A 16,551-nucleotide genomic window follows, 5' to 3' on the forward strand; every position below is an offset into this window, starting at 1 on the left:
ATCGAACCACGCATCGCCGCGAACACTGTCACTTGGGATCCCTCGCTGTCACTGCCCTCCATTGCACGCCAAAACTCGCAATGTCCGCAATATAGCACTCAGTAACCTCCTCACGGTATTCGCGCAAGTAACACCAATCGGTCTTCCGATCTGGCCTGCCTCTCAGTCCCTCAGTTGATAGGAATATATAAGATGTGTCAGACGTTGTGACACTGCTAGGGCTGCATGGATAGCTTGCATTATCCCTGCCCGTCTTGCTAACGATCACTGTGACCAGCGTCCCTGGGTGTGCCCCACGGGCACAGTCCGCCGTGAACTGCTGCTCGCTATTTGGTATCGACATTGCTGCCGATCCCGACCTGTCGTCATCTGTTGATAGCAAGACATGCACGCCTGCAGGTTCTACAGCTGTAAATAGAAGCATAGTCACCCTTCCCTCCCTGAGACCTGTTATCGTAATGCGGGGCGGTAGCTAAGAAATATGACCAGGCTTTTTCAAACGCTCTTTCTTTTGGGCAGTATATCGAAACGTTACTTTGCATCGTTGTGCATAAAATGCTGCAAAAGTTGCTCCAGGTGTATCTTTACGTTATTATGCGTTTCACAAGGTTTCATATGCTAATGCTAATGGTCCCCGGCCTGCGCCGTCCTTCGCGCTTCTCCGCCGTCATTCCGCTAATCCCTGAGGGTGTGTAAATCTAAACACACTGAAGTGCACATTTGCCCTGGAGCTGCCGCGCTCGCCGCCTGTGAGGTCATAGGTCAATGGGGATTTGAGTGTACATGCGATTATGGAAATGCTTCGGGAGGGGGCCCAAAAAGGGGGGTGTCATCGGGGGGGGGAGTCGAGTCGCTAACCGAAGTTATAGTATCTTCTTGAGCGGTATTATGGCGTTTTACCGTCTTTTCCACTTCGGTTGGGGGGGGGCAGAGTAAGAGAGGGGGTAGAGTATGGGAGGAGGTCAAGGGAAACCGTCCGTTCATGCCGTCTCAGAGGGGGGGGGCGTGTGTGGGCGAGGAAGAGAGGGAGAGAGAGAGAGAGAGAGGGAGAGAGAGAGAGAAGTGGGCGGGGATGGATGGATGAGGCCAGGGATTTGGTCACCAAATAAGGTGAACGATGAGTCGAGGGCGGATGGATGATGAGGGGAGAGGAAAGAGAGAGAGAGAGAGAGAGAGACAGGGAGATGAGGCGGCCCAGGCGGTAGTGGCGAAACCGCCACGTCCACCCGTCGTTACCTTTGAAGTCGTTACCTTTGAATGCTCTATGCGGCCGTATTGCCCTGGTGCGAGACCCGCTGATGTGATCAGATTTCTCACAAAAGGTGTAGAATTGACAGGGCTACAAAACTGCTATCTCGAATTTTTGAAATTTTTGAGTTTTGACCCCCAAAAATCAAAAAAGCATTTTTTTGGATATATTCACCAAAAAATCCAAAAAGTTTTTTGAGTTTCGAAAAAACCGGAATATATGTGATAGTGCCTACCGTCTTCTATCTACATACCAAATTTCAGATCGATATCTCGTTTTTTGGCCAAGTTATAGCGAAAAAACTTCAAAAATGATGACGTCAAATTTTCAAACTCAATTTTTGGCAATTCTAGAACTCGGAGAGCAAAACGAAGACCACCATTAGACTCCCCGTGACGAGCTGCATCGAATCGATACCCATTTTATGCAAAAATATCAACTTTGAAATTTGACCTAATTTGACCTGACCTTGACCTGACCTTCACCAAAACGTGACCTAGGCTGGCCCCAAAGGGTGCCTAACCCACATAATCGCATTTGTCATGTAAAATGGACCATAAAACATGTATCACACGACACATTCATATTGTGACCCCCGGTGACCTGACCTCGCTGTGACCTGACCTGGTATCAGTGACCTCAGATAGCAAAGTATGTGTTTGACGAACAATGTACCATCGATGGTTTTCAATAAATTACCAATTTACTCGCTTTCACAGCACATTTCTTGAATTGCCTGTGAACGGTGAAAATCTGACCTTTGACCTGACCTGTGACGTCATCGGTTTGACCTAGGTCAATGAACTTTGGTCACAAGGTAGTTCCCGGGTGGGGCTATCGAACGCCGTTTGAATTTTGAAAATCGGCCGGTAACTTTCCGAGATCTTAGGGGGGCCGAAACGGCCCCCCCCCCTACGGGTGGTAGGGTCCGCCGGTAGCCCTACGGGGCGCGGGCTAAGCAGTGCATAATGATATGCGCTGCTTACGAGGATCCAGAAGGTCCTACGGCGGCACGCTCGAAACCCTGTACAATTTAGCTACAGAAGTCATACGAGTACATAAAAGGTTTAACCCGCGCCCTGCTGGTGTTTGAACACCCCCCCCAACATCCTCCCCCCTTGTGGTTTTTTGCGAATATGAAATGCATTTCAATGCATTTCATTGAAAATTATCGATGGGGAAATGTTCTTCAAACACATATTTTGCTATTTGATGTCACTGATACCGGGTCAGGTCACAGAGGTCAGGTCACTGGGGGGTCACAATATGAAAGTGTCGTGTGATACATGTTTTATGGTCCATTTTACATGACAAATGCGATTATGTGGGTCAGACAGACTTTAGGGCCAGCTTAGGTCACGTTTTGGTCAAGGTCAGGTCAAGGTCAGGTCAAGGTCAGGTCAAATTAGGTCAAATTTCAAAGTTGATATTTTTGCATAAAATGAGTATCGATTCGATGCAGCTCGTCACGGGGAGTTCAATGGTGGTCTCCGTTTTGCGCTACGAGGTCTAAAATTGCTAAAAATTGAGTTCAGAAATTTGACGTCATCAATTTTTAACAGTTTTTTCGCTATAACTTGGCCAAAAAAGAGGTATCGATCTAAAATTTGGTATGTATATCGAAGAGCGCAGGGACTATCACATATATTCCGTTTTTTCGAAATTCGAAAATTTTTTGGAATTTTTTTGAGTTTTTTCTAAAAAAAACAAATTTTTTGATTTTTGGGGGTCAAAATCCCGAAATTTCGAAAATCCGAGATAGCAGTTTTGTAGCGCCGTTTTTTGTCTACACAACTACATAAAGAACTTTAAAATTGCTTGTTAACTGTAGAATTGGTGAGCGTTTCAAGATGTCATGTTTTTTGCTCATTTTTACTCGAACATGACCTCAGTTTGACCTCAATAACTCCTGACCTGAGGTGACCTGTGACTTGAAATTTTGTGTGAAGGTGTCAAATTGATGTCCGGTAAGGTAGGTACCCAAAATTTGGCGGCGCTGCGCGCCGCCGTTTTCTCGCTTTTTAAGAAAAATCACAGGGGGGGGGGCAAAATGGCCCCCCCATCAGGGCGCGGGTTAAAATATATAAAATGCATGTTTCATAGACATTCTGCATTTGTATAAAATATGTGCGAACTTGCACATATTGCACTTGCACACACAGCCTCAAACTACTGCTAATAGGCGCCACCCTTCTTGCAGCTCGCCGGCGCCCGATCCACCGCGTTGTAACCAGAGTCTGATCAATCTGACCCTCGGTAGTGGCAGGCGTCAACTCCAAACTTGCTGCTTGCCGCGCCTGGAACGACAGCAAGATAATAGAAACGAATTAGCATAAACTGCAACAAATACCATGGTAATAATATACTAAGCACGAATGGACGAGAAGTACCAGTGAGCGTGAGAGCAGAGAGGTATGATGACCAAAAGAGCTAGCCATTTATCAAGTGACATGAAATAATTAAACGTGCAACAAAACAATCAGTCGTGTCACGTGTGGCGCTAAAACGAAAGACTTGCTTCAGCTCAAACTGTATGGCTCAAGCCATAGTAAGCGAGCTCAATACCACACCAGCACCGGACCACGGCGAGGTCCCCAACTCACTGACTCGCCCAGTCCACCGGGGCCGGCGCCACGACAGCCCTGCACGCAAGTAGGCAGCCCGGGCCCTGTTTCACCGGTGATAGCAGCACGCTGCTTTTACACGTGTGGCAAATTGGGTTTCCATGGAAACATCAACAGGCCCATTGCTCCAACACTACCACAAGTGTGACGTCAGCTCGCGCAATTTGATAGCAGCGTGGTAGCAGCGTCCCGTGAAACACCGCCCCGCACTGCACCGGCAGCCGCGGGCGGCCAGCTGACCGGCCAGCAGCTCGCGGGCGGCAAGCCGCGGACGGCCGACCCGCCGGCGCGGCGAGGGAGGGGAAGGACGCAGCTCAAAGATCCGACTACACATAGAATAATTATATAACAAACAAGTGATTTGGAGTAGTTAGGACTTTGGAGCAACTTTGTGCACCTATTTTGAATACAGAAGCTCTTTATGAAGTATGAAACACACACTTTATATTATTTTAACGGTCAAGACAGCGGCCGACGTCGAACGGACGTCACCTCAGCTCAACCTCGGCAAACGATCTCGGCCCAACGTCGGCCTGACGTCGGCGCGACGTCGGCTGGACCTCGGCCAACGATCTCGGCCCAGCGTCGGCACAACGTCGGCTAAACCTCGGCTGGACGTCGGTACATGCGGGCGCACCCACCGTCCAGCCGACGTCGCGCCGAGGTCGGACCGACGTTGGGCCGACGTCGGCATGCCGACTCCGAGATGCCGACGGCACCCCGATGTTTGCCGACGTCGGCCCGACGTTGGCATGTTTACTGGGCGGGCGCAGATTGGGCACCCTCTCCTATTGTTGATCATGTCATGTTAGTTATAAAAATATCTGAACGACCGTGAACAATATAGTCATTATGTCGCCTTCGGCGTTAATATAACATTTTTTGACGAGCTGGCTCTAGCTCGCTTATTTGGCGATAATGATAATTTCGATGCGGTGGTCTTCAAATATTTAAAGGGGATCATTTTGTAAATTGTTAAGCACCATTGGCATTTTTTGCAAAATCACGGACGGAGATAAAAGCTTGTACCTAACAAACCCAATGTAAACGCGTCTAATATGTCAGCTCTACCAGAAAAGTAGCAGCTCTACAATAATTTATTTTATCACCCCATAAGTAAGATAAAGAAATGTATCTTGTACCAAATATTATGAATAAAAATATAGATTTTAATTATATATAATTACTTTTACAAAATATTAAATGCTTTTATTTCTTTTATTTCTTTGGTGAACTTGGCAACACTGCCTTCGTCCTTTTAGGTCCGCTGTCAGCAAACATGGGTGAGTGAAATATCAATTTCGTATGTTCAATATGATTTGATCGTTTTTTGTTTGTTTTCTGAATACTTTTAAACATTTAAGAGTCACTGGTTCGTACACTTTTCTTTATCTGCTGGTCGGTGGGTTAATCGGACAAACAGTGCTTGTGACACCAGGCATGGAGCCTCGGCAAAAATCTCATCGACGCTGAATAAAATATTTGTTTGCCAGTTCTTGATAAATTTTGGTCATTCTTAGCCTTGTGTGATACTCCTGGAAGTCGCGCGTGACGTGCGTTTTCTTAGGTTTTTGTTTTGCGTGATAAGTTGGACGTTGTAACCCATGTGACAGAGGTAGCTGAGAATTGAGACATTTAATGGTAACACGTTTAGCACGTCTGCATGTTGGTTTAAGCGAAAATAGGTACAGTGAAGTATGGAATTCTTTTGTTAGGTAAGAAGGGCACTCATTGTCAACATAACAATTTTCACAATGTTTCAGGTATTACCCGGAACAACTTGCATAAAAGGAGGAAGACAGGAGGAAAAAGGCCTGTCACCCGCAAGAAGAGGAAGTATGAGCTGGGCCGCCCTGCCTCCAACACCAAGGTAAGGGCTGTAAGGTGTACTGTAACAGATAACTCAATTAAAATGTGTTGTATTTTTTAATTATATTTGCCCAGTGTCAACATCTGTTACCTCAATGTGAATCCTCAATGACAATGGCGTGTGAATCCTCAATGACGATGCAGTTTGGTTATATGCATTAAAATGGTGAAGATTATCTTGCATGGCTTTGAAAAATAAGGCTATACTGAAAGAACATACTTTTGTTGTTGAAGGATAAGAAATGCTCAAATTGCAAGGCACATTTATAGCAATTCAAGCATAATTAAATACTTAAGGATTTTAACCCGCGCCCGGCTGGGGTCCTGGATTTCCACGCCCTGCTGGGGGGTGTTTGAACACCCCCCCCCCCCTTCTAACTCGGCTCCTGGGCCACGTAGCGATACGCGGAAGGCGGCGTTCGAAAGAGCGTCAAAAATAATGAGGAAATCACTTCGGTCAATTTTTTGGTCAGGTCAAAGGTCAGGTCACCAGAGGTCATTAAAGGCAAAATTTCGCCGATTTCCAGGTCGAATGTCGACAATTTCCAAGAAGCCAACGCATAACTCGGGAACCAATAGAGCTATAGCACCGCGGAAAAGCGCATTCGATAGCCCTATTAACGCCCTTTCTGAGTAATTTTCTCAGATTTGACCTAACTTCAACGGTTTTGCCTGCAGGGGGCAAAAACTGCAGAAATGTCGATTTTTTCGGAAACAGTTTTTCTGCAATAACTTTTGACCCAAGCCTTGTACGAGCTTACTTTTACCGGCATCGTGTTCCTCTCGTCAAGACGCATCGAATGCACTATAACTTGACCTTGAAAGGTCAACTTGAAAATTTGACCTCAGGTCAAGGTCATGACCTGACCAGAAAGGGTCATGTTGCATATCAGTCGATCCGTATCGTCGAGCTGAACACATCTAAGGCATTTTCATCGCTCTAGCATGCCTCTATCAAAAGTTATTTGCGAAAAACTGTTAGATACCATTCGTGACCTAAGATGACCTCAGGGCATAAACAGGGGTCACGGACACCATTTTCATGTTCAGTGTGTCTAAACCACTTGTAAGTCAGTGTTTGGGAGTGTTTATAATGTCTTTTGTCCAAAAGAGGCGCATTTCAATTTTCTCCCATTGACTTATAATGGGGAGGTCGCAAAATTGACCGGACCTTAGGTCATCGATATCAAAATTCTGAGATATACATTTTGTACATGCTATTGCTCTTAAAATCGCTGAAAGTTTCAAAGCGATCGGTCACTCGGTGTAGCTATGACAGACATTGGAACTTTTTATGAGGTGAGGTCACTTCAAGTGACCTGGTGACCTGACCTTGAATGACCTTGGTCTGAAAATTTCACAACATGTGTAGAATTGATGCATGATAAGGTGTACCAAAAACGGCGGCGCGGAGCGCCGCCGTTTTTGATATATTCGCGAAAAACCGCAGGGGGGGGGGGTTGTTCAAACACCCCCCCCCCAGCAGGGCGCGGGTTAAGTTAACCATGAAAATTATCAAATACTTTCTAAACAAAAAGACCAAACAAAAATAAATTTGAACATTAATATCAAGTGCTGGTCAGTCAAGTAAGACTTTCCACTGTCACTGATAATAAAAAATCAGGATATGATACCCACAAATTGTTTTTTTTTTACCATTTTTAGGCCAGTTATTTTTATCCTTTGGTGTTTTCACTGCAAAGAACAAAAACAAAACATTTGCAAAAAAAGTGGCAACTTGGGGATTTCTCAGTTCCAGTCACCTTTTTTTGGTAGCCCAGATCAAAGATTTAAATATAAAATAGAAAATGCATCCAACCGTTGTATGTACTGTCTGACCAACTCATGCTGACAGCTGAATCTTGCTTAAGGTTTTCTGTCCAGACTGACCGTCACTCAACCCCAACAAATGCAGAGTACAGTTCTGTGAGGAGCATGTCTCTCCAGTTCCCCCAGTCCCTAAGGGGCACTTTGGCCCAGGAGGTTTACTGAGAACCCCATCCTGGGTCTATAGATTCCATCCTGACCTCTGAGGACCCCAAGTCAGCCTCAGGGGACTCATGCCTGCCTCTGAGTCCCCTCGCCTCAACCCAACCCACGCACACACCTGCCCCTGATGACATGCCACTAGCCTCTGTGAGCCCCATGCATAGTGCCATGCCCGTCTTGGTCGGCGGCTGCCCAATGCCACTGTCTCACTCTGACTGAGTTTGCATGTGAGTATATGTATGACATGCCTGTGACAAAACATCTTTGAAATACTAAAGTTATGGATTTTCTCCCTGTAGTTAGCAGAACAACCTCAAAGACCATAAGGGTCCCCCGCTCTGCCGAAAATCAGGGAGTTCTGGGTGTGCAGGACACAGCTGATGGCCATGGATCATATCCCCTCTTGGGCTCGATCGATAATAATGTCTTTGTCTGATCATGAAGAGTGAAAACTTTAAGTTTACAGCTAGTGTCCATCCTCGGTTTCATGATCTGCTGTCTGTTCTGTCACTGTTTTTTATCTGCACACTTTCAGTTTTACCCGTATAAGGAAGTTACCTATTGCTGGCACTTCTTGGCCTCTCATTGGTCAAATGAGTAGACCACGTTAATTACAACAATGGGGAGCCAGGAATTAGCGTGCTCACAGCCTGCTGCCAAAAAAAAAACTGCGACTGAACAGCACCCTGGTTTTCATTCCGAGATTAGTTGGGTGTTAACCCGCGCCCGTCTGGGGGTCCTGGATTTCCACGCCTTGCTGGGGGGTTGAACATCCCCCCTTCTAACTCGGCTCCTGGGCCACGTAGCGGTACGCGGAAGGCGGCGTTTGAAAGGGCGCCAAAAATAATGACGAAATCACTTCGGTCACTTTTTGGTCAGGTCAAAGGTTAGGTCACCAGAGGTCATTGAAGGCAAAATTTCGCTGATTTCCAGGTCGAATGTCAACAATTTCCAAGAAGCCAACGCATAATTCGGGAACCAATAGAGCTACAGCGCCGCGGAAAAGCGCATTCGATAGCCCTATTAACGCCCTTTCTGAGTAACTCTCTCAGATTTGACCTAACGTCAACGATTTTGCCTGCAGGGGGCAAAAACTGCAAAAATAGCCGATTTTTTTTGGAAACAGTTTTTCTGCAATAACTTGATCCAACTCCAAGCCTTGTACGAGTTACTTTTACCGGCATCGTGTTCTTCTCGTCAAGACGTATCGAATGAACTATCACTTGACCTTGAAGGGTAAACTTCAAAATTTGACCTCAGGTCATGGTCATCACCTGACCGGAAAGGGTCATGTTGCATATCAGTCGATCCGTATCGTCGAGCTAAACACATCTAAGTCGTTTTCATCGCTCTAGCATGCCTCTATCAAAAGTTATTTGCGAAAAACTGTTAGGTACCATTCGTGACCTAAGATGACCTCAGGGGCATAAGCAGGGGTCACGGACACCATTTTCATGTTCAGTGTGTCAAACCACTTGTAATGCAGTGTTTGGGATTGTTTATAATGTCTTTCGCCCAAAAGAGGCGCATTTCAATTTTCTCCCATTGACTTATAATGGGGAGGTCGCAAAATTGACCTGACCTTAGGTCATCGATATCAAAATTCTGAGATATACATTTTGTACATGCTATTGCTCTTAGCATTCGCTGAAAGGGACCCTCCCACCTTAACATTAGTTTTGAGTTGAGATAGCCAAGTTTGCGGCCAGGCTCAGAAACCACCATTTATCCTGGTCGCAACCCCCGCAGCTTTATGGTGTTCAAGAAATTTCTTCCCTTTACTTGCAGGGTGGGACCAGCGTGGTCTCTATCTCTTAACCATTACGGGAATCTGATGACGTCATCAGGCTTTCGAACGTCCGTTAAATGTTTGACTAAAACGGTTTGTAGCACGCGGTGGTATATGCTGCTTTGCGCGCAACAAATGCCGCACTTTCAAATAAAGTCGCTAGGAACAGCGGAGATCCCAAAAAGTAAACAAAAGTAAAAGTCTAATATCTTGAAAACCGGTGAATATTTTTCGATGAAATTTGGTAGATATTCGTTTTTGCTCTTTCTGAACCGAGCGACATCACTTTCATGCCAATTCATTAACTTTTTTAAGGTGGGAGGGTCCCTTTCAAGTTTCAAAGCGATCGGTCACTCGGTGTAGCTATGGCAGACATTGAAACTTTTTATGAGGTGAGGCTACTTCAAGTGACCTGGTGACCTGACCTTGAATGACCTTGGTCTGAAATTTTCATAACATGTGTAGAATTGATGTGTGATAAGGTGTACCGCGCCGCCGTTTTTTAACCCGCGACCGCCTGGGGGGGGGGGGGGTCGGATCCGACCCCCCCTCCGTTTTTCTTGAATAACTCATGAACCACTTTCGCTATCTACTTGAAACTTGGCATACCTTCTCCCCCATCAATTTGACGTCTCCTGTGCAATTTTTAAGAAATTTTTTTTTTTAGATATTTCGATTTTAGTGACGTAACTACATGGCGTTTTTAGTCAAAAAGTGGTAAATGTTTAAAAAAATCGCCAAAAATCAGGCTTTGAAGCAATTTGCAAATTAAAGACATCAAAAGACGCAGCTCAACGAGTTCTTTAAAATGGCTATCTCGGATTTTCCATAAAATGCGTTTTTCACCCCTAAAAATTCAAAAACTATATTTTTTGGAAAACAGCTTATAAAATCCAAAATTTTGGGAATTTCCAAAAAACCGGAATATATGTTGTAGAGCTCTATTAGAACATTAGATGCCCCAAATTTCAACTTTCTATCTTGATTTTTGACCCCCAAATTGTAAAAAATAGCTCCAACATGCATAGGGCATGGTGACGTCATAGGCATTTTCGTGAATTAGAGGCATTTCTGAACATCGCATGTGAAAACAAATGGCACCACTAGATTCCTGGGACAAAGCTCGTCTAGAAAAGTGCATTTTTATGTCAAAAATAAAAAGTTGAAAAATTGACCTTTTTTCTTAGCTCTCGTTTAGTTATGTATAGTATAAACGATTTTTTATGCTTTCAATGCACATTTATCGCCAGCACAGTGACTTTGGGTCACATATAACCATTACCATCGGATTCGGCGTGAAAAATAAGCCATAAAACATGTGTCACACGCCCATGTAGCAGAAAGTGAAAACCGTGACCTTTCGTGACCTGACCTGACCTTGACCTGTACCTAGTATGACCCCTATACGCACATGGCACCTTCACTAGGCCTTTGAGGTCATTTTTGGTGAGTTTCGAGCAGCAGCTATCGATTCCGCTGTCCGTAAGCCGATTCATGCAAAACCCCTGAATTTGACCTTTGACCTGACCTTGACCCGAAAGTTGACCTCAATCTTAAAATCTTAAGAGTGCTTTGGGAAGGTCTCGTAGAGACCTTTCGAACGCCGCCTCGCGGGGCTCGATACGACCATTGGTTCTCGAGATAACAGGGGGGGGGGGTCGGATCCGACCCCCCCCCCCCAGGCTGTCGTGGGTACGGAAATAGCCCAGGCGGTGCCGGGTTAAATATTCGCGAGAAACCACAGGGAGGGGGGGGGGTGTTCAAACATCCCCCCCGCAGGGCGCGGGTTAATAGATTAGGATGCCTCGAACTAAGGGGGGGGGGGGGGTGCCTCGCATCCATTACGAGCGTGGCCGCTTCCAGATCTCGAGAACGGCTGGGCCGATTGCGCTCAAATTTGGCACATCGCTACGGGCCGGTTAGTAGGGTGCAGTGCACAAGTTAGTTGGATGTACCCCCTCGCAATTTCGCACGTGCGAGGCCCACCCTCTCGCTCGCTCCGTTGATCGCCCCCAAAAGGCGTTTTACTGGTAAACATGATTGAAATCATACACTTAAAGGTAGTGTGCCAGCTTTCTTGGACCATATGGAGTTAATGACCCGGATAAGGAGAACCGGATTTTTAGAACTTATCCATACCTTCAAAACTCATGGAAACGTCTTAAATTCTTCAAATTTTGAGTACCCCAGTGCGAAATTCGCCCCGACGGGTTGTCGGTCGTACCCCAACCACATTTCACACCACTATGAACAATAAATGCACACACTAAAATCGCTACTACCGATAGGCTCATCCAATCAAGTTTCGATAAACCCGTTCATCATCATCTCCTGCGGTTTCGAACACGCCTGTTAGGTGGCTTATGATGCTTGTCGAGGTAGGAATTTCCAAATACGCGTGGTGCGTCGGGCCGCGCGCTCTGACTTCGGTCAAGAAAAATGCGTCAGCTGATCATTGTCATTTCTGCCACTTGCGTGTGGTGAAATGGGGTCATAACTTAAGAGACGGCTGTTTGATATCAATTATCTTACATAAAATCATATTTCAAACCATAAATTAACGTTCGACAGCCAAATTTAAGAAACAATACCAATACAGGCTTACAGTTTAAGTTCGACATTGTGTTGTCTACGATCAGACAGCTGATAACTCCTTCCCGTACGTCGTAACTCTATAATGACTGTTGCTTATTGTCACATCTGCGCCGCATTCGCGATTGTTGCCGACGCCTGTTTGCAGGTCAGCCCACTAACAGTTGTTATAAATATCGAAAAACCGATAAACTTTTAGGCGAAAAAGGCACTATTCCAGGCCCATTTCTGATTTTTTTGCGATATTAGGTAAAAACAGAAGCTTCTTATCCTAGGAAAAATAAAATGGGAAATCATTGGAAGGTGGCACACTACCTTTAACATTCCGCAAACTCCTTTCTAGCGGATGTACGCAGCTAGCCGGTTCCTTAACCCGCGCCCCGCTGGGCTATTCAGCCATACGCGCCCTGCTGGGGGGGGGCAGATTCTGCCCCCCCCCTGTCTAACTTCCGAACCGATGGTCGTAGAAAGACGGGGAAAACGGCAATCGAAAGCTCTCAACAAGACGGATCTTAAGAGCCCAAATTGTTTTGCTTAAGTAGGTCAGAGGTCAGGTCAAGGTCAAGGGTACAATATGTAAGTTTCTACAGTATCGGCCTTGCACCGTAGTTGCCGAAGAATGGACTGAGACTGATTGCCCAAAACGTGTTCTTAGACTACCAAGACAATATTCGTTGCATACAATGTCATTCAAAGGTCAAGGTCAAGGTCAGGTCAGCTCAGGTCAGGTCACCAAAAACAAAATATAGAAAAGGGCATGTGTGACACATGTTTTATGGGTCATTTTACTCATATAATTCAATAGGCACACTCAATAAGTGATATGGACCACCTCTGGATGAATTTCAGGTCGAGGTCAGGTCAAGGTCAGGTCAAGTGAGGTCAAATTTTGAAGTTGGTTGTTAAGGCCTAAAAAGGTGTCTATCGCATGCAGTTTTTCACGGCGAATCGAATGGTGCTATTTTTGTTTCCTTACGAGGTATAGAACTTCCAAAAAATCATTTTTTTCAAAATTTTTGTGTGTCGTGACGTCATAAATTTTTGAATAACTCCCACATTTTTGAACCGATTCGTCTAAAAATTGGTATGTAGGTGCACATAGACCAGTTCTCTGACATATATTCCGGTTTTTATACACTCAAAATTTTGGATTTTATAATTATTTTCCAAAAAAAGTCAGTTTTTTGAAGAAAAAATTGGCCAAAATCCAAAATTTTCAAAAAACCGAGGTAGCCATTTGATAGACAAAGTAGAATCACGTATAACCTTTTGTGTTACGTCTTGATGTCTTTAAAATTGAAGATGTTTGCGGCGTTTGAAATTTTGCCGTTTTTGAGGCGAAAATGGCGAACATGACGTCACTAAAGCGTAAATTTCTCAAAAATTTTCCGACGGATTTCGCTCAAATTTTCAGGGAACGTGTCAAATTGATGTATGATAAGGTACTGAAAGTTTGACGTCGCTGGCGTAACGCGTTTAGAAGTTATTGGCGAAAAACGGGACCCCCCCAGCGGGGCGCGGGTTAACTCTAGCTGAGTGTGCAGCCAAACATCGACGTCCCTGTGCGCCTCGAGGAACATGATGCTGTGTCTCGGGTTCCGTGAAAAGGGCCGTTTTTTGACCGTGTTTACTCGGGCGTGCGATACGTGAAAATACTCCTGTTACGAAGCAGCCGCGATGGAACGGTCAAAGGCAAGGCCCGCTAACCGTCAAAAGAAACTGTTGCAGGAGGAATGAAGAGTCGATGACGTGTTGATGAATTTTCTAGTTGAACATAACGTCATGTTGTTCGCGCCTGTCTGCTAATTTACTCATGCCGAAATAGCGGAGCAGATCATCATTGCAGAGAGACGTCTGTGACACGGCAGCGTACACAGAGCCACATCAAAAATTTGTGTTGTACACGCTCGACTCTCATCATGTGCGTTTCGGCTGCGCCTCCCCATAATCACACTGCAGAACTCTAGTGTTGAACGCTCATTTGCACAGATAGTGGCGATGATTGGCTTTTTATCGACAAATCAAACGAGCACCCATGCTTACCAGTCTGAAATGTTCTGACTAAGAGGCCAAGAGCCCGGTTTGCTCGGCGAACGACGGCGTCGACGTGCTCAGCAAACCTCAGCCTTTCGTCGATCAGCACGCCCAGATCACGCATGACGCTCACTCGCTCAAGCTCAACTCCGCCTGTAGTGTAGGTGCCTGTGACCGGAAGACGTCTCAATGGCAAAGTCAATTGTTGATCTGGTAATAGACGAAATTTACCTTCGATGACCTGTGGTGACTCAACCTTTGACCTGACCTAAAAGTGGCTAATGTAATTCCTTCATTATTTATATGCGCTCTTTCGAACGCCGCCTACGGCGTGTCGCTACGTGGCCCAGGAGCCGAATTAGAAGGGAATGGAGTATTCAAACACTATCAGGGCTTGGAAATCCAGGAGCCCTAGTGGAGCGCAGGCCAATGATAAATCATTCCGAAAGAGTGGAACATCGCGCGTCTCTGGGGTATAATTTCCGATGGACTGATGTCATAGCCTTATATGACATCGAGCTATGTTTTGACGTAAAAAGAAAGCCTAATATGCAGTGGGACGATGGCTATACCTACTACAGAGATGTAGATGAGACAAGGAAGCAGTAGATGGATGAAAAGCAACTCTGAATCAGAGAAGAATGGCATGTAATTGGTTTGAGCTTCTGTAACCGCAGACACTCAAATCTTCTCGACGAAATTGTCATCTTTCGCATCTCATTTTCAGATTGGTGCCAAGCGCATCCATGCGGTGCGCACGCGCGGAGGAAACGTGAAATACCGCGCCCTCCGTCTGGAGTCTGGCAACTTCTCGTGGGGCTCTGAGAGCACCACCCGCAAGACGCGCATCATCGACTGCGTCTACAACTGCACCAACAACGAGCTGGTGCGCACGAAGACTCTGGTGAAGGGCACCATCGTCATGGTGGACGCCTCTCCGTTCCGCCAGTGGTACGAGTCCCACTACGCGCTGCCGCTCGGCCGCAAGAAGGGACAGAAGCTGGTAAGTTAATCACGTCACCTCTGGATTCACTGAAGTGAATCTGAATATAGTACATTCTACGTTGTGTTCATTATGATAGGTATCAAAAGTCTTGTCAAATATGATATTTTGATGTGAAAAAAATGGCTGCCTGGACACTATGGTGTAATCCATTCCACTCTTGAACTTGTTGAAGGTGGGCTGCCTGATGGTTGCCACCTAACTACATATTACCAGCGGAACTTGGTGCAGATGTTTGATCGAATTCCCGGTGATGAGAGCCCGTGTTCGAGTCGCTCCGACGCTGGATCGGGGATGGCCCTCTTAACGGGAGCCATCCCCGCTGCCAGGATACTCGTAACGGGGATGGTCCGTGTCAATCGTATGGGGTGGGAGCGGCTACGATGGAGTTTTAGCTTGTGGAACTAACGTTGTTCTGCTCTTTGAACATGCTAAATTTAATTTTCAGGACGACTCTGAATGTCCCGATCGAACAGTGAAGGCTAGAGTCTGCGCAGAGAGCTCTGTTTGGCAATGGGCCTGTGTGTGACGAGTCGCACAATCATAGCCTTCGGAATTGATTGCAGCCCAAAAAGGCTGGTGCGTGTGTGTTGTGCTGTGCTGTCGTCTTTGTTGTCCTCCCTGGCCACGGTATTGTACTGACGCGCGCGTTTCGCGTGTCGTCCCGCTCAGACGCCGGAGGAAGACGCCGTGCTGAACCGCAAGCGGGCTGCCAAGACTGAGAAGAAGTACCAGGCGCGCCAGAAGACGGGCAAGGTGGAGCCGGCGCTGGAGGAGCAGTTCCACACCGGCCGGCTGTACGCGCGCATCGCCAGCCGGCCCGGACAGTGCGGCCGCTGCGACGGCTACATCCTCGAGGGACGCGAGCTCGAGTTCTACTCCAAGAAGATCCGAGCCAGGAAGTGATCATCTGCCCACGACAAAATATAGAAAAAAAAAACAAATTGTCGATATTTGCCTGGGGGTTGTGGGTTGGGGTGGGGTGCGGGTAACGATAGCCTGGCAATGGGAAGGCACTCTCCAGGATTTCTGATGAATAATAGGTGAGTATTTTTGTGTATTTAGAAATGACTTGCTTCATTCGATGACATTTTCAGCTCACGAAGTAATCCTACATACATATTATTGACCTATTTCCTATTTCTCGCAAGATCCTGTGCTCGAAATCCTGTCAGCACCAATCACCATACTACCAAGTGGTTTTCCGTTTTCTGTCCCCTTGACTTGACGGCCTTTTCCGTGTGCTGTGGTTGTGCGATCTGCCCGTAGCTGGCCAAGTTTGTGCGTGCCCACAGGGTCAGCTGCCAGCTACCGTTGCCGAGTATCTGCAAAAGTCGACCATTCGCTTGTAAAAGGTGAGCTTGTGGTGGGTTATCGCCTGGTCCAACATGTCTGCATTGCC

The 16,551-nt window shown here is 46.3% G+C and overlaps 1 protein-coding gene across 1 annotated transcript; it reads left to right on the forward strand.

The window, feature by feature from the left end:
- The first annotated feature begins 5,100 nt into the window (after positions 1-5,100).
- On the forward strand, positions 5,101-16,093 carry LOC122378275 (40S ribosomal protein S8-like). The gene is made up of 4 exons (XM_043359143.1): positions 5,101-5,156; positions 5,637-5,743; positions 14,874-15,149; positions 15,822-16,093. The coding sequence occupies exons 1-4, from the start codon at positions 5,153-5,155 to the stop codon at positions 16,053-16,055; spliced, it is 621 nt and encodes a 206-aa protein (XP_043215078.1). The 5' UTR covers positions 5,101-5,152; the 3' UTR covers positions 16,056-16,093.
- The last annotated feature ends 458 nt before the right edge of the window (positions 16,094-16,551 follow it).

This window comes from Amphibalanus amphitrite, unplaced genomic scaffold (genome assembly GCF_019059575.1).
Source record: "Amphibalanus amphitrite isolate SeventyFive unplaced genomic scaffold, NRLGWU_Aamphi_draft 000057F_arrow, whole genome shotgun sequence".
Taxonomy (NCBI): domain Eukaryota; kingdom Metazoa; phylum Arthropoda; class Thecostraca; order Balanomorpha; family Balanidae; genus Amphibalanus; species Amphibalanus amphitrite.